At 37.2% G+C, this 21,091-nt stretch overlaps 2 protein-coding genes across 2 annotated transcripts; both read right to left on the minus strand.

The window, feature by feature from the left end:
* Positions 1-747: 747 nt before the first annotated feature.
* LOC104121493 (3-epi-6-deoxocathasterone 23-monooxygenase CYP90D1) lies at positions 748-5,550 on the minus strand. Its single transcript, XM_009633504.3, has 8 exons — positions 5,157-5,550; positions 4,394-4,718; positions 3,743-3,892; positions 3,375-3,623; positions 2,815-2,904; positions 2,525-2,710; positions 2,078-2,199; positions 748-1,142 (listed from the first exon to the last, which is right to left on the minus strand). Exons 1-8 carry the CDS (start codon positions 5,384-5,386, stop codon positions 1,040-1,042), a joined length of 1,455 nt encoding a protein of 484 aa, XP_009631799.1. The 5' UTR covers positions 5,387-5,550; the 3' UTR covers positions 748-1,039.
* Positions 5,551-17,690: 12,140 nt separating this feature from the next.
* On the minus strand, positions 17,691-20,917 carry LOC104088434 (uncharacterized). Its single transcript, XM_009593110.4, has 3 exons — positions 20,733-20,917; positions 20,461-20,649; positions 17,691-18,252 (listed from the first exon to the last, which is right to left on the minus strand). Exons 1-3 carry the CDS (start codon positions 20,773-20,775, stop codon positions 17,924-17,926), a joined length of 561 nt encoding a protein of 186 aa, XP_009591405.1. The 5' UTR covers positions 20,776-20,917; the 3' UTR covers positions 17,691-17,923.
* Positions 20,918-21,091: the final 174 nt, after the last annotated feature.

The raw sequence follows: 21,091 nt of genomic DNA on the forward strand, positions 1-21,091 counted from the left end.
CAATATTAATTGTATTTAAACCATGTGTACCGACACGTTCTTTGTTTTAGTACATATAATCAAATAAGGACTTTATGTGCTTGCACGCTCCTAGGGCAAAATTATTAATTATTAAGCAACACTAGACAATAGTAACTTAAGGCAAATAATACACACTTTATCCAAAACTAATTCAAGCCAAATTTTAGTCAATAAAAGCGACCGTGCTATAACCACGGAATTCGGGGAATGCCTTACACCTTCTCCCCGATTAACAGAATTTCTTACCCGGACTTTATTTTCGTAGACCAATAATAATAGAGTCAAATCTTCCTTTGATTAGAGATTCAAATAAAAGTGGCGACTCTATAAATAAAATAATTCATACTCAATTTTGTCACTTTAATTGGAAAAACCCTTTAATCCACACAATATTACTTTGCGGGTAGAAAAAGGGGTGCGACAGATATAGAAACACAGATAGCTACAGTTATTTAAACGATTATAAATAGTAATCAACTTTTAATTGAAACCAGACGGACAGGTAAAACTCACTCTAAAGCTTCCAAATTAAAGTGATTAAAATGATGCCATTACAACTTAGTATATGGCCCCATATATAGACTCATAAATGGAAAGCGATAGCTGCTTACCAAATATAACATATAAAATATTTAGTTTATAGTCATAAATTGATTGGCCCTTTTGGTCACCTTTTCTTTTTTATATATATAGCATTTGTACAGATTACAGACAAGAGGTGGAATATGAGAGTGGAAAACAAGTAAAATCAGTGAAAATGTCTAATGGGGTCCCAGAAAAAGTATAAATCTAAATACTGGAGTGTGTATATATATATATATATATGTGTGCGCGCAAAAATTCATAAGAAAAGGACAAATTAAATAGTCCCTCCACACGTGTGTTGCAAAAGCAGCTGCTTTTTCTCTAGTATAATTCGTTACGTTGTACTTGTAAATCTTCTAATGTGTTGAATTCTTCTAACATGTTGATGTTGTTGCATGATCTTTTCTTTACTAATTGGGCAGTAGTTGAGTGGCTACTCTGTTGTTGTCTGCTCTCTCCTTTTAATCCAAACTGGCATTCCCCTCTTCATTCTTACAGTTGGAAAGTTGATAATGGAATCCTCCTCAGCCACCCACCTGCAATTATTATGTAATTTTTCATGCATTCAATTAATGCTATCAAATTTGGCACAAGCCCAAATGACTCGCCCAATACGTCCAAGGTTAGATTGGTTATTGACCCGCCATTTATTAAACTCAGTTTATCTTAACCCAATCTATCTCAACTCATTTAAAGTTGGACTGATTTTTAGTCCAAATTAATCCATGAGTAATTTTACCAAAATATCTTAGAAATAATTTTTTTTGTTTGATACGTTATATATGACCATAACAAAAGAAAAAAATTCTTATTTAGTAATTATACAATTCATAAGAAAATAACACATATTAAGCAAAGCTTGATAAGAGTTGGGCGGGTTGGGTTATGATCCAAATTTTAGACAATCTTGACCCAATCCATTTTAGCCCAAGTAACTTTCGGGCGGGTCATTTGACCGGCCCAATTATTGACTCAATCTATTTTGACCCGCCCAAAATTGACACAACCCGTCCATTTGAGTATTTGATACCCCTACATACAATATAATTAACCAAAATTCAGCTTTTATTGGTACAATTCATAATTGCCCGTATGAATATTGTGTCGAACAGAAAACTTGTGAAGTAGTAAAATATCGATTTGAGACCTAATTTGATCTTCATATAGTTCTCGAAATATTTTCTTACGAAGTTTTGTTATCTCTAGGATCTATAACCGCTTCCAATTTAGATGGGCACCTGACAAATATATACCTATATGAATTAGCTTATCAACTTTCCAAACATAGAATCGGTATTGACCACACAGTAAGAGTTTTGGAATAAATAAAAAACAACTAAATCTTAGTGCCAAACAAGCTAAATCGATATATATATATATATATATATATATATAACATCATTATTTTGGACAGTTTAGGGTTGTGGTCAATTGATATACTTAATTAAAATTAATCTACAGTAAAAAGTACCTGAATTGAGTAGTAAAGTGGTGGAGGAAGATAGAAGCTTCAAGCCTAGCAAGGTCAAGCCCAGGGCACAGCCTTTGTCCACCTCCAAATGGTGTGAAGTTATAGTTGTTCGTTTCCTTGTTCTGTAATCATCATATTACAAAAGTTTAAGATCCAAGTTACTACCGTCGTTTTTTATATTATCGATGTATATAAGTTAAATCAAAGTAAAATAATTTTCCCTCTAGGAAGAAGTTGTTCGCAAGGCAAAATACATAAGTAGCCACCTGAACTATGCATCAAATCCCTCCTTATACACTTTCTGACGACAAATATCATTTTACACACTCAACCTTTTCAGAGTGCGTCTAATAGCGATTTGGTATATAATTCAGTTGGCTAATTAAAATTCCACGAAATCAATCTCATCAAGAATTAAACATACTAATTTAATTTGTTTGTGCTTACTTGCCAGCGCCAGGGATTAAACTGAAAAGGAAAGTCATAGAGATTATCATCAAGATGAACTGATCTAAAATATGCCAAAGCACACCATCCTTTAGGAATTAAATATCCTTTTATCTCCACATCTTTCACTGCTTTCCTCATTACCCCTATTATTATGTTTCCCATTCTTAATGTCTCTGATATCACCTATAAAAAAAAAAACAATTCCAACTATTCATCAGTTTCTTTATTATGGCAAAGTTATGTTTATTACACCGAAAAGTTGAAATACTATTAAAAAAATAACTTACGTTTTGTGTAAATGGTAAGGATAAATAATCGCTCCACACTAGTGTTTCTCCTTGCTTTTCTTTCAGCCTCTTTAATGTCAGGTTCTCCTCCTGTAAACCACCATGGAATTAAAAAAATAATTCTAGTAATAATTAAATGGAAAATAATTGCCATTGATCAAAAGAACTACAATCAAGTACGAGTCATTCTCATTAATCATTAGTAGTAGTAAAAAACATGAAAAAAAGAAATTAAAAGGTGTTGATAAGTCAGTTTTTGTCGTGACATATATGATATATACTTTAACCTATATATATTCAACTGGTATATGACAAGAGTAGTTGCTCTAGTGGTGAACACCCTCCACTTCCAACCAAGAGGTTGTGAGTTCAAGTCACCCCAAGAGCAAGGTGAGAGTTTTTGGAGGGAGGGAGTCGAGGGTCTATCGGAAACAGTCTCTCTATCCCAGGGTAGGGGTAAGGTCTGCGTACAAACTAACCTCCCCAGACCCGTATATATTAATCCGTTGCAATAGATTCCTCGTTGTACAAAAATTCTTGCTAAGAACTATAGTACATACCGTCAATTGTTGGAGGGCAGCAGGGCAATCTGAAAGGTATTTTATGGCAAGAGTAATAAGGACAGGAACTGAATCTTCTCCAGGTATCATCAAATCAATCATATTATCCGATATTAGATTATCTGTTAGTTCTTCACTTGTATCATTTAGCAAAACATCAGCTACGTCTTCACTTACTGTTGAAACAGTACTCCTGTCCCTCTTTTCTTGTATTATTCTTTGGATCAATTTCACCATTCTCTTTTTCGCCTGAAAACAAATTAGCAATTCAAGATTCCGTTGTACAATGAAAAAATAAAATTTCGTAAATAAGTTTTGTATTCAGTCAAATATGTCGTATAAAATGAAAGTAAATTAGCATAACTTGCCTGTAAAGAGCGGTGAAGTCTGCTTCCAGGAATATTTATTGGCAAAGACATAAGACCAGCTATGAATTCTTGAAATTGACTCTTTAAAAACTCCAATTGGTCACCTTGATCTATTCCAATCAACGCTTTGACTAACACTTGGAAAGCAATCTGAACGTACCATAAAGCAAAAGTTTAAAGAAAAAACATGAAAAGGAAACAAAGTTGAAATTAGACACATTATTATAATTATGTAAACATAATTATTACAAATGACTGCACTTTTGCCAACAACATAATTCATCCAATTTTAGCATAAACCCACGATTTAGGTCATAATCATTAATTTTCACTGTAGGAAAAGCTTTGGACAACGAATTAGTCGGACTGTAATCGTCCTCTTACACACCCAATATCATTTTTGCCCTTCTCCATTTAGAAGAGTTTAACTTCTACTCACTTAATTAGTCCGATAAAATTCTTTTTACACTATCAGATGTTTTAAAAAATAACAATAAGTAATGGGTCAATAAAAGTGAAATTAATAACCTGAAAATAACATAAGTTACCTGTCACAACACTTTGAAATATACTAAAAAAATTCTATTAGTGCATAATCTTGAAATAAGATAACTAAATGGTTAAGTAAGAGGCAGGGAAAAGGAAACTAACATTTTTAGCTTGGTCTTGAATATAGATGGGGCAATTTTCATGCCAATTAGCCATAGATTGTTGAACATACTTTTGCATGTCATGGGTAATCCGAGCTTTAACATGAGGAGACTTGAAAAAAGCTCCAATTAGGCCATGGATTCTCCTTTGCAAACTTCCATTAATGAGCAAAATGGAGGATTTTCCCATGAGTTCAGTTAGAGATTTTGGATAGAAAGGCACAAAAGTCTTTGCATCACTTTGAAGAATACTTCTGTTAACTTCTGCATCAGTTGAAACTATTGTCGGACTTCCAAATATATGTGACTTGAACACTTTTCCATACCTTCAAAATTTTCCACAGCCAAAAAGCAAAAATACGTAAATAACATTTATTACATAGTAATTAACAGACTGATCATAATGACCCAATAGAGAAGATTCCTGTGTGTTTGGTACGATAGAAAAATATTTTGATGTTTGCTAGCCAGAAAATATTCTTACTGTTCTTACTTTTAGGCAGAAGATATTTTTTCCTTGACAGATATCCCAACTCTTAATATCATATCACAACTATAAACGGCACATAGACATTATTACCAGTCTTTAATAATACGTAAAAAGCTTGCTAATATTAATATCAATCTTTAGTATAATGTTCTTTGGAAAATATTTTCCACTCTCCAACTAAAAACTACATAAATGAGTTATTTTATATTTTTTCGAAAAATAACTTTAGTCGTATCAATCACACTGAACAACGTATGATTTAAATTAAACTTACATGTGGCGACGCTTGTCCATAAAGCTTTCAGGGGAATCAGAGTAGGCACAAGAGATGAACTCTAGGGTTTCTCCGATGAAAGGCCATCCAAGATTTCCCAAAGGAAGTTGAATTATGTATATTGATGATGTTGGTTTGATGATGAATTTCCTATGAAAAATGATGATTAATGCTGATATTAAGAAGAGGATTAGTACTGTTGCTAACAAATTCCAAAGGGTACTATCCATCTGAGAATTTTTCTTCTTCTTATGTTTGCTAGATCTTGGCTAATGATTTTGACAATGGTTTTGTAGATATGTGTATTATTTGTGAGTTGTGTTTGAACGTTGCACACGCTTTTGTGTATTTTTGTTGTTTGGAGTAGGGTAATTGGTGGGGAGGGAAAAGCAGAAAGAGGGTTTTTTTTAAATCTTATAATATTCCTAATAATTGGAAGTGTGTACTTGAGTAGTTAAGAAGCTTTAGTTGGATGAGTCATGATTCATTAATAGTTAATTGCATATAATATGGCCTCTAAACCATATTCTTAGAAATTAATCGACGTCCGCTAATTACCTATGTGCTTGTCTATTTTTTTAAAAAAATTAATTGTATCTTACCTTTTTTTAATTCTCCTTTCATCCCTTTGTTGGAGTAATTTGTTAGCTAATAGACAAGCAAGCGGCAAGAGGGATTACTCTGATGGTCAGCACCCCCAACTATACTTGGCAGAGCCACATACACTCAAAGAGTTGTCAATCGATACCCCTTCACCGAAAAATGACATTGTATAGCTAGGTAATATTTTTTAAAATATGTATATATACTATATAATGACATCTCTTGACTTGTTGATGGGTTTATTTTTTTATGTTTTGTCTCCCCTTAATAAAAATCTTGACTTCGCCGCTGATTACTACTACTGTTTTTGCTTGGCTCCAGCTTATAGGCCATAGCCATTTGCTAGAATTCTCCAAAAGTGAGAAGGATTAATCTCTGGGTAAATCACTGACATCTATTCTTGATTCTGTGTAGATTTTTTTGGGCTCTGTACTTAATGAGAACTGTGTGATTATATAAATCCAGTGATCACTCACCAACGTGCACTAATCATTAAAAGAGTCTAGGCATATGATTGTATTGGAATGAGAATAATAGGCTAGGATAGATTCTACTACACCACAATTATAGATTTCATAACACATTTGTGGTTCTTTTGAAAAGTGTGAGACAAATGTGTGTTTAAAAAAAAAGAGTGACATTTTTATATATAGCGCTCTTTTAAAGAGCGCTATACTTTTATATTTATATAGTTTAGATTATTTATTTGCTTAAAGACTAGTGCCCTTTTAGCGTAATAAAATGTAGAGCCTTTTAGCGTAGAATTCTTATAGTTTAAGTATTTTTTATACTGATTAGATCAAACACAAACTCTGTCCAATTTACAAAAATTAATTATTTAATTTACAAAACAAACATACAAATTATAAAAATATTAAAATTGACACACATAAAAATTCAGGATAGCTTGGTGCTACTGGGCCTCAAATATCGAGCCTGGAACCCATAGGTATATACTCTGTCCAATTAAATATGATAAAAATTAATTATTTAATTTACAAAACAAACATACAAAATTATGAAAAATATTAAAATTGACACACATAAGAATTCAGGATAACTTGGTGCTACTGGGTCTCAAATATCGAGCCTGGAACTCATAAGTATATACTCTGTCCAATTAAATATTGTATAATTATAAAAAATAATTATTTAATTTACAGATCAAACATACAAAATTACGAAAATAATAAAATTGACACATACAAGAACTTAGGATAGCTTGGTGCTACTGGGTATCAAATATCGAGCCTGAAACCCATAGATATATACTCTGTCTAATTAAATATTGTATAATTATAAAAAATAATTATTTAATTTACAGATCAAACATACAATTAATGTTGTTTAATTTATAATAGACGACATGGACGTGCCGCCTATGCATCCCGGACCTGTCTCCGATGAGCTATTAGTGTTACAGGGAGATCATAGGTCTGCCTACGTATGAGAGGGAGAGTTATTGGCCCAGACTCTCCGCGCCAGGAAAGTGGATGACATGTGGAATTTTATGAAGGACATAGATCTCCATCCCCGTGTAGTCCAGCGCCTGCGGGATACGGGCTTCTACAGAATTTTGGAGATCGGGCGGGTGCAGCTCGACTAGTCTTTAATCACGGCCCTGATAGAGCGGTGGCGACCGGAGACGCACATTTTCCACCTGCCCATTGGCGAGGCCACCATCACACTGCAGGACGTGGAGGTTTTATATGGGATGCCTGTTGATGGACTACCCGTTGCACTGCCTCAGGCCATAAGAGAGATGACGCGTGGGCAGTATTTGGACATGCTGCAGCAACTCACTAGTTCCAGGCCACAGGATGAGACTGCACACTCAGGGGCCAGTCGCATGAGTTTGACAGCTATTCGACAGCATTTGGAGATATTGCACCCCGACATCACCGGGGAGACAAATGATCTGCATATTCACCGGTATACGAGGTTGTTGTTGCTCCTTCTATTGGGGGGGTCTTGTTCCCGAACACTTCGGGGAACCTAGTCAGTGTAACGATCCGACCCGTCGTTTTGAGTATTAAAATTCCGTTTCCCCATTTACTGCTCAATTTATGCTTTACATTTGTTATGTGACTTGCCAGGGGTAATTGGTTCGGGTCCGGTAAGACTTTTGAATGATTTGGAACACCAAGTTCCAAGGTTTCGAAATTCAGTTGAAAAGGTTGACCAGATGTTGACGTATGTGTAGTGACCCGGAAAGTTTTGCTAAGGAAATTAAGTTTTTTTGTGGCGTCGAGGTAGATCAAATAGTACAAAGGTTGTAGAAATAAGCTCGCCGCGGCTCAGACTTTTTGGGTTGAACAATGCACCATGAAGTAAAGGAAAATTTTGGTAGAAAAATGCGTTTCTGCGGTCCATTATGAGACAACATAATCATTCTGCGGGCCACATAATGGCCGCATAAGTGAGGCAGAAGAAGGCCAGTTTGGATGAAATCTACGGTCGACTATGCGACCGCATAACTGTTATGCGACCGCAGAACAGGTATGCGGGCCGCATAGTGACCAGTTACACAGACAGATGTCTGCCAGTTTTGGACACCGATTATGCGACCGATATGCGGTTCACATAACCATTATGCGATCGCATATGCAACCGCAGAACCTGTTCCGGAGCTTTATTTTTCTGATTTTATAAACCCGACCCTATTCTTATAAAACACTATTGGGGGTCATTTTGAAGGGTTTCATCTAATATTTTAGAGAGAGAAAGTGAAGACTTAGTCATTTATCCATCAATTTCTTGTTCAAGGTTTGAAGATTTCACAAGGAGCTAGGGCTTCAAAGAGGTAAGAATTTCTTTCCTCAATTCTTCACTTTCGGGTTTGGAGTAAAGAAGGGTGATTTATCAGTTCTTTATGTTCCCGATAGTCCTTTTAATCTCATAATTGTTAGTCGCTTAGCCAAATCACTTAAATGCTCTGTTTTATTTCTTGATGACATTATTTTTATGCAAGAACGCAGTACAAAGCGGATCATTGGTATCAGGCGTGAATCAGATGGACTTTATTACTATCCTTGCAAAATCACATGGACTCACATCTTGTCTTCCTTCGACAACTTGTCATGTTAATGATTCACCATATTTATTACATAAACAGTTGGGACATCCCAGTTTGTCAAAACTTCAAAAAATGGTACCTGATTTATCTTACTTGTCCATCGTAGAGTGTGATTCATGTCAGCTCGATAAGCATACCCGCTCCCATTTCCCTCGGCATCTTGATAATTGAGCAGAGTCACATTTTACTTTAGTCCATTCAGATGTTTGGGGTCCTAGTCGGGTTAGTTTTACCTTGGGATTCCGCTACTTTGTCAGTTTCATTGATGAATTCCAGGTGCACTTGGATATTTTTGATGAAAAATCGATCTGAGTTGTTTTCTATTTTTGAGACCTTCCACGCTAAAATTCAAAATCAATTTGGGGTTTCTATCCGCACATTTCATAGTGATAATGCCCTAGAGTATTTGTCTTCCCGATTTCAGCAGTTTATGAACTCTCTTGGGATTATTTATCAAACATCTTGTCCATACACATCCCAACAAAATGGGGTAGCTGAAAGAAAGAATAGACATCTTATTGAAACTGCTCGTACCCTACTCATAGAATCTCATGTTCCGTTGCGTTTTTGGGGGATGTAGTTCTCACATCTTGCTATCTTATTAATCGTATGCCATCTTCAGCCATCCAGAATCAAGTTCCATTCTCTGTCATGTTTCCCCACTTACCTTTATTTTCTCTTCCACCTCGTGTCTTTGGGAGCACATGTTTACTCCAGGAAAAGATAAGTTAGCTCCTCGTGCGTATTTTTGGGTTACTCGAGAACGCAAAAGGGATATCGATGTTATTCTCCTAACCTCCAGCGGTACCTTATGTCTGCTAATGTTACCTTCTTTGAAACCCAATCATACTTCACAGGTCCAAGTAATCACTTAGATATTTATGATGTGCTACCAGTTCCTTCTTTTGGAGATTCAGTCACTTTCTCTAATTCATCTTCCTCTATAACTCCAGCTTCACCACCTACAACTCCAGTTGTAGCTCCACCACCTATAGCTCTAGTTCCACCACTTAGTACAGTTTAACCTTCTACAGCTCCACCTCTCCTGACTTATCATCGTCGTCCGCGCCCAGCATCAGGCGCAACTGATTCACGTCCTGCACCTGCCCCTGCTAATACTGCGGATTTGTCTCCTCTTAGTCAACCGATTGCACTACAGAAAGGTATACGGTCTGTGAGAAGGCACGAGAGAAAAAATGTTATTGATATTAGATATTCAATACAATACAAAAGATCCTTATTTATAGCTATACTATACAAGGACATACTACTCCTATTCCAATGTGGGACAAGACTACACTATATACATAGCTGTAAACTAACACGGTCTACACTTAATCCTAATCCCCATTATGTTGGTTTAAGTTACCATCGTCTGTCATCACCCCATTGTGCATTTGTGTCATCTTTATCCTCTGTTTCCATCCCTAAGTCTACAGGTGAAGCACTGTCTCATCCAGGGTGGCGTCAAGCTATGATTGACGAGATGTCTACTTTACATACGAGTGGTACTTGGGATCTTGTTTCTCTTCCTTCGGGTAAATCGATTATTGGTTTTCGTTGGGTGTATGCAGTCAAAGTTGGTCCCTATGGCCAGGTTGATCGACTTAAGGCTCGTCTTGTTGCCAAAGGGTATACTCAAATATTTGGGCTCAATTACAATGATACTTACTCTCCCGTGGCTAAAATAACATCAATACGCCTTTTTCTATCCATGGCTGTTGTCCGCCATTGGCCTCTCTATCAGTTGGACATTAAGAATGCTTTTCTTCACGGTAACCTTGAGGATGAGGTTTATACGGAGCAACCACCTGGTTTTGTTGGTCAGGGGGAGTTTAGTGGCCTTGTATGTCAGTTGCACTGGTCCCTCTATGGTCTAAAGCAGTCTCCTCGAGCCTGATTTGGTAAGTTCAGCACAGTTATTCAGGAGTTTGGTGGTTCAAATGGGTAAAGATTGGGTTGAAAATGGTAGAAATCTTCATAGACTTTAATTGAAGATTTGAGGCTCGAGTTGATGTCGGATTTTGGTGAAATTTGTATGGTTGGACTCGTAGTTGGATGGGCGTTCATATTCTGTAACTTTTGTCGGATTTCGAGATATGGGGCCCACTGGCGATTTTGAGTTAATTTCGTAGTTTTCGTTAAAATATTGATTTCGTTAATTAGATGAGTCTATTATTGTTGTATTTATGATATGTAATTATTTTTGGCTAGATTTGGGCCGTTCGGAGCCGGATATTCGTGGGAAAGGCATTGTGACCGATTGATTGAGCTTGGTTCGAGGTAAGTGGCTTGCCTAACTTCGTGTGGTGGATATCCCCTTAAGATTTAGAAATATTGTGCTATGTGAGAGCCGTGTACGTGAGGTGACGAGTACGTACACGGGCTAGTTGTGAAGAAACCTAATTTTCTTACTGAGCAGCAACATGTTTTTCCTGTTATTTTGAGTTATACCATTTTAATGAGTACTAATCTATTTTCATTATTAATTGAGTTATTCCAATATGTGTAGCTATCATGTTTAGTCTAATACAACATGTCTACGTGTCTTAATTGTTTTATGTGAATTATATGCAACATGCTTAATAAACTTTCTGCTTCTTCCCTGACTGGTACTTAGTCTAAATTGTGAGAATTTCGTGATGTAGTTGTATTTCTATCATTCGCGCTGCATATTTACTTTGGGACTACGAAACGGTATTTCGAAAGATCCCCATGTCTTGCATATTTACTTTGGGACTACAGAACGGTATTCCGGGAGATCCCCCTGTCTTGCATATTTACTTTGGGACTACGGAACGGTATTCCGGGAGATCTCCCATACACATTTATTTTGGGACTACGGAACGGTATTCCGGGAGATCCCCCTGCACATTTATTTTGGGACTACGGAACGGTATTCCGGGAGATCCCCCCTGCACATTTATTTTGGGACTACGGAACGATATTCCGGGAGATCCCCTTGCACATTTATTTTGGGACTGCGAAACGATATTCCGGGAGATCCCCCCTGCTCATTTACGTTTGGGACTACGAGACGGTATCTCGGAAGATCCCCTGTTGTGTTTCTGTGTACTGAGCTGTTACCTTCTATGATTTCATTGTTGTTAAATTTCAGCCTTTATTTTATTGCGGTATTACACTCTATATTATTTATTTATATAATTACCAGTAGAGCCCTGGCCTGACCTCGTCACTACTCGACCGAGGTTAGGCTTGGCACTTACTGGATACCGATTTGTGGTGTACTCATGCTACTCTCTCCACATGTTTTTCGGGTGCAGATCCAGGTGCACCTTATTAGCCGCACTATCAGTGAGTCGGGACAGCTTTGGAGACTTCAAGGTATATCTGCCGCGTCCGCAAATCTCGGAGTCCCCTTCTACTCTTTCTCATGTCCATTATCTTCTGTATTTTTCCTTGTTAGACTCTGATGTATAGAGACACTAGATTTTTTCTTCTGTAGTTTGTGATTCACGATGTTCCAGGTTTTGGGATTTGCTGTGTATTTTTGAACGGTTAAGTGTTAAAATTATGTTTTCATTTCATTATTCCGCAAATGTTAGGCTTACCTAGTCGTAGAGACTAGGTGCCGTCACGACATTATACATAGGGAAAATTTGGGTCGTGATAGTCAGCTTGCGATTTCTTCATCATCTTCAACTGCTAGATGATTTACCCCGGTACAGCTGGGGTGCTGCTATTCTCACCTACTTGTACAAGCATCTGTGCCGGGCAAGCATTGGCACCCAGCATGACGTATGTGGATTTTTGCCGTTTCTATAGGTGACAACATATTCGAATACTTTGTTCATTCCTTCCAATTCTATCTAGTCAAAAATTATCTTATACTTTACGTCAACTTTGTATGTTAGGTTTGGGCGTGGGAGCGGTTCCTGCAGTTGCAGCCACCTCTACCACCATTACCTCCAGATATATCACCTCCGTTTCTCCCTCTAGCTAGGAGGTGGGTTCTCCGGCGTGGATATGTACGAGATTACGAGGCTCGGCATAATCTCCCCCTTTGCAGGGATGTGTTGGATATGTTGGAGGGCGCACAGGTAAATGTGTACCTAAACTTACTTAGTATAGCTTCACATGTGTTTCACATACTCACGTTTTCTGTTGTTATTTGATAGTTCATCTCGACACCATATAACGACGACTTGATAGGTGGCCTGCCCGATTATTACTTGGCCGGCCGACTGATTTGGAGCACTTTCGTCCCGCTGATGTGCCTCGATATTGTAGAGCATCATGCCACAGAGCGGGTACTTGGCCATTTTGGCCGTCCGCAGTATATACCGAGGGGGCCTACATGGGAGGCCACACATTATCAGCGGGATGATCGTTCCAGGCAGACAACGCATATGTAGCATGGCTAGAGGCGCAGGTCCATACTTGGGACCGACGAGCTGACCTGATTCCGCTCCCCCTTCACAGATCCAGACGGAGACTATTCAGCTCTATATGCCCTGGTACCGCCGCGTTACCCGACTTTTTGTCGGGAATCCCATTCATCAAACGACACTTGGGACTCGTACACTCTTGGTCTAATGGGGGGTGGAGCATACTCCCTCGTCAAATCAGGTCCTTCATTCTCTTCCTCCTCATCACCATCCTCACGAGGGGAGGGTGTGTCGTCTCCGGAATCATCGACATTGTTGTCATAATCACTGTTCTCTTCCTTACTCCGTGCATCTGCCAGATCCCGATTTAATATGTCGTCTTCGGGCAATTGAGTGAGGACAGGTGATTCAACTTGCTCGTTTTCATTGCACAAACAACAAAATAATAAGCTACTGAAATTAATAAATACTTTTCATATAGCTGTATCACTTCACTTACAAGTCGTAACGTGTTGACATTCCTTGATGGACATTATCCTGTTGGTGATGACTCCCGGATGGACCACCATGATCCAACACATGAGAACTACGCATATTCCAATTGGGTGTGGGTTCATAACTTGTAAAAGTCATATCTGGCTGGTACCCCTTGTGGAATATATGAGTGTTAATACAAATTCAATACAACAAAAATATACATCATAACACTAAGGAAAATTAAAGTTTACCACTCGTTTTGTAGATTATGTAAAGCAGGAGAGAAATTATTTTCTTGTTCCTCATTCGCCCGTGGTGATAAATTTAAATCAGGGCAAACTCTTTCATCCGGAAACCTTTCCTGTAAAAATTGCTCCAGAATAACCACCCGATGACTGAGGGTTATTCCTACTATGCGCAACCTCATTATTGCGAACGTCTTCGACCTTGACGTACATTTCCAACATTTTTATCACAAGAAATTTCCGGTATTCATCTGGAGTCCTCAAAAAATCCCTCAAAGTTTCATCATCGTCGATGTTAAACTCAGCGTAAGAAGCAACCCCTTGCGGAGTGACGGAATACGGATATCTTTCGGTTACTTTAAGGTTCACCGAACGTTTCCTCACACTCATTTTATTATATAACAACGATACCAATCTATCGTACTCTATTGTGAGTGGCAACTTAACATGACAGTGTGGAGATAAACTATAGCTCACAGAGTTATTCGCCATCACAACCTCATCCCCCCTCCCCAATATAATAAAACCCTTACTTTTCGCTCTTCAGTCATTATGAAAAAATGCTTGAGAATTTAACAAGAAGAAAAATTTGAACGAGAGTTAGGAATATTTTTGAATGGATTTTTGTAAAATCCTAACGCCTTTAAATAAGGCAATGCCTAGCTCGGTGGGCTGATTTTTTTTTAGGTATAGTGCTCTTTTAAAGAGCGCTATACTCATTTGAATTATTGTTATGTCAGCTAAACGCAAGAGACTTATTGGTGGGTCCACAAAACAGGTATAGCGCGGTTATATACCGCGCTATGCATAGCTGTATATCGCGGTTTACAGTGGCGTTATATATATATATATATATATATAGCGCTCTTTTAAAGAGCGCTATACTTTAACGGCCAAAACTCCGTTAAAGTATAGCGCTCTTTAAAAGAGCGCTATATATAGAAATGTCACTCTTTTTTTTAAACACACATTTTCGTCACACTCCACAATTATACACTAATTTCTTTTTTTTAAAAATTATTATACACTAATTAAAATATTAAAAGAAGTGACCAGTACTAATCTGCTAGCCGCTTGTGTGTGGAATGGGTCAAACAATACAGTTGCATGGTCAAGAAGGAAACCTTATATATATCCCAGAAGACCAACTACTTCCTTTTTCTTTTATCAAACAATCTATAAATATATACAAGAAGGAAAGAAGAAAAAAGAATATCTTATTAAATGGTCCAAAACATGTACTAATAATTAAGCTAAATCAAATTCTTGGTAGGTAAAAAGAGAAGTTTATTAAGTTATATATACTCTCTCTATTAGTACTCTTTCCGGTTCACTTTAATTGATTTTTTTGCATTTTATTTGTGGTCCACAATATTTGATTTTTTCAGATATCAATAAGTAATATATTAACTTTTTTTTTCCAAAGTTACCCTTGGAGTAAAGAGTCTAAGTATATTTGTTATGTTTTCAATGAATAAATTAAGGTTAATATGGTCAATATTCACCGCTGAATTCCTTAAGATGTGTAAAAACAGCCAATAAATCAAATAAAGTAGATCGGAGGGAGTAATATTTTAGTAACAAAAAATAATAGAAGTCTTACGCTCATGATGATATATGAGGCACAATATTGGATGAAGCGTCCCCTCTTCAGCCGAGCACAATTGTGCTTGCATGTGAGTTTATTTTTCTAATTAGAAACCTAATTACACTTTCGCTTTCATAATCATATTCATAAGCCCACAAGCCATGGCCAAACTTCTCTTCTAATCTCATTCTCCGCCAATCCTTTCTTGATTTATACGTTTATGATTAGTAACTAATTGAGGTATCAGAATATACATTTGATCAATGAAGCTTCAGATTTGAGTGTTCAAACCTTTCATATAAAAAAGAAAGGTGTAAGACTACCTTTTTTTTCTTTTTTTTCTTTTCTTTTAGTACTTTATTGTAATACTCATATATAATTAGTTATATATGCATGTGATTTTCTACATATCCCTTTGACTGTTATTAAGCAAGTAGGAGTATTTGATATCTTTATGACCCACATCGACTTTGGCTTTGAATATTTAATATTAAGTTCCATGCCCCAATATTAATTCCTTCTTTTCATGATTGTTCAAATTGCCTAACTAATTTTTGTTAATAATCATAGTGTAAGCGTGTACTTCATTCTATTGTCATCATTCCATTAACTTCTTTAGATACGTTTCTTTTAATAATTGTTACTTAATATATAAACCAAATCTTAGCTTGAAAATGCTGGAGAATATTTCTTCTGTACTAGAGTATCTGGTTGATGCAACTATACTATTATAATTGGATCTTTTTTCGTGATTAATTAATAGAATTCTTGAATGCACTAAGTTGATGTATTATCACATTATATGGTTGACGGCAGCTATTGATTCGATATGCACATTGTGGGATCTCTATAGGAAATGGACAAGTTGTGTAGCATTCCTCACCCAAAACCACATACCTATTTTATTATTTATGGCTTTAGCCAAACAAACTTGATCTGATATTAAAATTATGTATCGCTTTCAGAAATCAAAATGGCATATATTAAATTTTTACAAATTCTCCCTTATAGTTAGTTATTAAATAATTCTTATTCAACGTGCCAAAACCTTAAACGACAATTAATTTTTTTGGAGGGGATACTTTCTTGTTTTTTCTTTTTTGGGATTTTGTTTGGTTCTTTTAACTCCAATTGTGTGAGCATTCTTTTTCTTTTACCCCCATCGATCCTTAAGGATCAGTAACTCCGAGTTCCTAAGTGTATTGTAAATTGTAATTAGTTTTTTCAACTACCTTTAATGTGGAACTCCCAAATTAGTAGAGGCAACTAGCCAACTTGGCAAATTTCACTTGTCGAAAACTTTCTTATTTTGGGTTCTTTCTTTAGCTGTTTTAATTAATGCAATCCTCGAGATAGTATAGCGACTCTCTATAAATATTGATACAAAATCCATTTCATCTAATTTTTTTCTTTTTCCACACTATGACTTCAAAGTCCAGTTTCCACCCGCAAGGGTTGTGGTGGAGTCGCCTTTATTAGGGAGCGATTTACCCTAACGTGGGATTTCCCGACGCGAATCCGAATTTAGTCGGGCCCCAAGGTAGGTACCGGACACCGGGTGGGAAACCAAAAAAAAAAAAGTACAATTTCCCAGTCAAGTATCGTCGAATTATTAGTAGTAAGTCTAAACGACTAACAAATTCAACACGACGTGGAAATAGGGACCCTCTTACTCGTGGCTCAAGAAATTGACTCAGAATATTTTAATGCACTCAAGAATCAAGATCATTTGTGTAAACTCAAATCCCCTTTTGCAGTTAGGATTTTGTCCCTTGGAGCTGATTTGCTTAAAGTTTCAAGTCTAACAGTCTTCTGACTCAATGCGCCACCTTTAATAGGAGGCAATGTTCTGCTTTTGTCCATTTCCACATCTTTAATGGAAAGCCGAGTCTCCACTATAGTGACAAGAGTGGGTTGCTCTAGTGGTTAGCACCCTCCACTTCCAACCAAGAGGTTGTGAGTTCGAGTCAGCCAAGAGCAAGGTGGGGAGTTCTTGGAGGGAAGGAGTCGAGAGCAAGATGGGGAGTTCTTGGAGGGAGGGAGTCGAGGGTCTATTGGAAACAGCCTCTCTACCCCAGGTAGGGGTAAGGTCTGTGTACACACAACTCTACCCAGACCCCACTAGTGGGATTATACTGGGTTGTTGTTGTTGTTGTTGTTGTAGTATAGAATAAAGACAATAACAACTCTATGATGTCTTCTAAACAGTGAAAATTCATAGTTGAAGCCTGCAAATGTATTTACAAAGTTTCTGGTGAAAAACCAAAGATTTTGAGATAGAGATCTGGCATTTTGATTCATTGTTCAAGCAAATTCATTACTTCAGCACCTTCTCACATTTAGAAAAAGAAAAAAAGATGAAAATCCAACCTGAATATTAAGTTTTTCATCCACGCCCACGAGTACTGAAGTTCGTCAAGAGTCGGAAACTACAAAACTGGGATGGACTTGGCTCGAATAAAGTGCTTGAGAACGGCTTTCTCCTCGTCAATTCGCCTTTTCTCCTCGTGATCTTTTGGTTCAACTCTTCTCTTTTCTTCCAACATCCACTTAAATAGTTCACGCTGTTGATTCTCAGGTATTGACTCACGTACAATCACAGGCAGCACAGGAGGTGGAGTAGCGACTTCTTTAGTGACTTCATTTTCTTTTTCACTAACTGCCGTGGCAGCTGCTGTTGAAGCAGCGCTAGGAACATATGGCATTTCTCCTTCCTCGGTTCCCACATCTTTCTTCTTTGTCCTCATGAAAAGGTAAGCTACACAAATTGCAAAAATAGATGAAGCACCACAAGGTAAAAGCAAGTGGCAGAGTTCTTAAAAAGAGAACCGGAAAGACCTGCAGCATATAGCTGTACAGGTACCACAAGGTTGTGACCATGAAAAGACAGAAGAAACATTACAGATAACAAGGTAACTTGGAAATAAGAGACAGTAAGAGAAGCAATGAACGTTAACTTGTTGAAACAAATAACCAGGAACATAAATTTTCGTTTCTTCTTTCTGGTCACAATTAGAGCGCAAGACCATTTCACACAGCCAAATTAATCAAATGTTCATCACAAACAAATATACAGCTCATCTTGGAATTAAATGTCAGAAATATCTCATCTTACCGTCACATGTATATACTAAAGATATATAGTGCAAGCACACAAAGGACTTCCACTTGCAGCCAACCAAATTACAAGTGGGAATCAAGAATGTGCTTTAACAAAGTTTGATGGACTCAATCAATACTACTTGCTTCTTAATTATAACTGTCCTTGCTGAAACTAGTTTAACAAAGATACAGATCAGTTTTAAATGTATAACCATGTTGCTTAAAGCACAGTTGTACAAGTGGACCATTGAGTATGGCTATGGTTCCTTTTACAATGATGTACCTCTTTTGAGGATTTCCATCACTGGTAATTTAAGCTTTTCATAGTTCTTATCACAATTTTGAAACAATCCCCTACTTTGACAAAAAATAATCTGCACCAGATTTGGATTGTCCAACAATTTATATTCAATCCTCATGAATAAGATGGATTAAACCATCTACGTTTTAATCAGCTGGGTTAAACTATTCAAGACAGTCGTGTTTGAATCAAGATCGTCAAACCCCATCGACCCTGCAACGTTATATCAGCACTGTAACAGAAAAAAATAATCATCCACAACAGGCAACCACTCCTCCATAATGATGGCAACGAACATGGTGCATGAACTGTTCAGTAAGTTTTCTCGTCTATGGGGAAGCACAAAATTAAGAGGGATTACATTCCAGAGAAGAGACAAAATACAAAAGCTTACAGGAGAATTGCCGTGTATTTTTCACTGTTATTGCAGTTTCTCGACCGTATAATGTACAATCATTCTTGGGTAGTATTTCAGTATTTCGTGCAGACGGATAAAGGTGAAGGCTTTTTAACTAAAGGTGGTCGCATTACTGGTCGTACATATCAGTCAGGTCAGATTTGAACTTTTTTGGTTTAGGCCTCTAAATGAATCACACCGTTCAAAATTCAGAACACCATTATATGGTGGCTTGAGAAGAAATTATTTATACCACCAAGGGGCCGGGTGGGATGGTCGGGATCCCTCCACTCTTAACTAGAGGTCTCAGGTTCGAGCCTTGAGAATGGAGAACTTCTTGATAGAGAGCACGTCACCCCCTTAGTATGCCTACCTGGCACGAATCTAGATTAGTTAGGTTAGTGAGTTCCGAATACGGGATGGTTAAACAAAAATAGGGCAAGAAAATGTATATTGTTTGCACTATGTGGAGTCAGGAACATTGTGATTATTAAGCTGAATAAATTACAACAATCTTAAAACTATCGAATCCGAAAAGAGGAAATCTTGTTTGCTGACGTATAACAAGAACCAAAATGAAGACAAAGCCAACCAATTTAGAACAATAGAGCAAGAAGGGCTAAAGGAAAGACAGGAAAACAACCAGATACTTCAAGGACAAAAGGAGGATTCTCCCATTTCTATATTATCTCCAAAATCAGTACAACCCCTTAATCTTAGACATAGTTACTTCGTTTCATTAAGTTACCTAGTCAAAGCTTCTTACCCTCCTATGTCTAGCATGACTTTTCATCAAATGCAAATAAAGCTGCACTAAAATTCTCACCTCTTATACATTGATGAATATGACTATATGAGATATAAGCTACTCAGATTGAATTACAAAAAGAGAACAGTTAAAGACTGAGAAATTTGCCTACTAACATAATAAAAAGCTTGAATCTTTCTTTTAGAAAGCAAGTACCTGATTGCGTTTTTTACTGTGGATTTTTAAATACAGCATAACATCACAATAGTGGACTTAAAAATAAATTAAAACATATAAAGCAGATCCATAAAAGTGCGATCAGAAATGCAAATCAAAGACTTTGGAACTTTATATTGAAATTAAGGAGCATTGGGCAGAGATGGCAGTAATGGTAAAAAGTGAAGAGCAAAAGAGGAACCTCCAATAGAGAAATTGACAGCCAATAGCATAGGCCAGAGGTACTTGTAACGACGGACGAAGGATTCCTTAGGCGGCTGAGGTGGTGGAGCCGCACTGCGAACAGATGCTGATGACGCCATCGACGACGACGAAGACGGCGGCGGCGCCGGCGGTGGTGGAGAAGATGGCTGTTGTTGCTTCAGTTGCGCTGTAAATCAGAATATAAAACGGATATTAATAATTGAAATGTCGCTCTCCGAATGATTATTATTGGGATAATATAGTGATTACCTTTTTTAGGTTTGTTGACGTATAATTTTGGAGACACGCCCATTATTTGCTACAGCTTCCTTTCTTTCTAACCTTTCCTCTTTACTCAGGTGGAATTGGCTATCGACCATTACACTGTTTACAGTCTTCACTCTTCAGTCGTCGCCCGTCGGCGTTTCTTCTCCCTTGTTGAGGCAAATTACCGCAGTCACACAGGACGATGTCGTTTTAGCTAAATAATTAGTTTCCCTTAAAACAAATAGACAAAATAATTAATTAAATTATGCGCTCCCATGCAAAAATTCAAAATAGTCCACTATGCTTAAGCTTTCACTTAAAATGATCCAAACTTTTTTCACATAAAGCACTAATAGTCCACA

Source organism: Nicotiana tomentosiformis, chromosome 3, assembly GCF_000390325.3.
Source record: "Nicotiana tomentosiformis chromosome 3, ASM39032v3, whole genome shotgun sequence".
Lineage (NCBI taxonomy): Eukaryota > Viridiplantae > Streptophyta > Magnoliopsida > Solanales > Solanaceae > Nicotiana > Nicotiana tomentosiformis.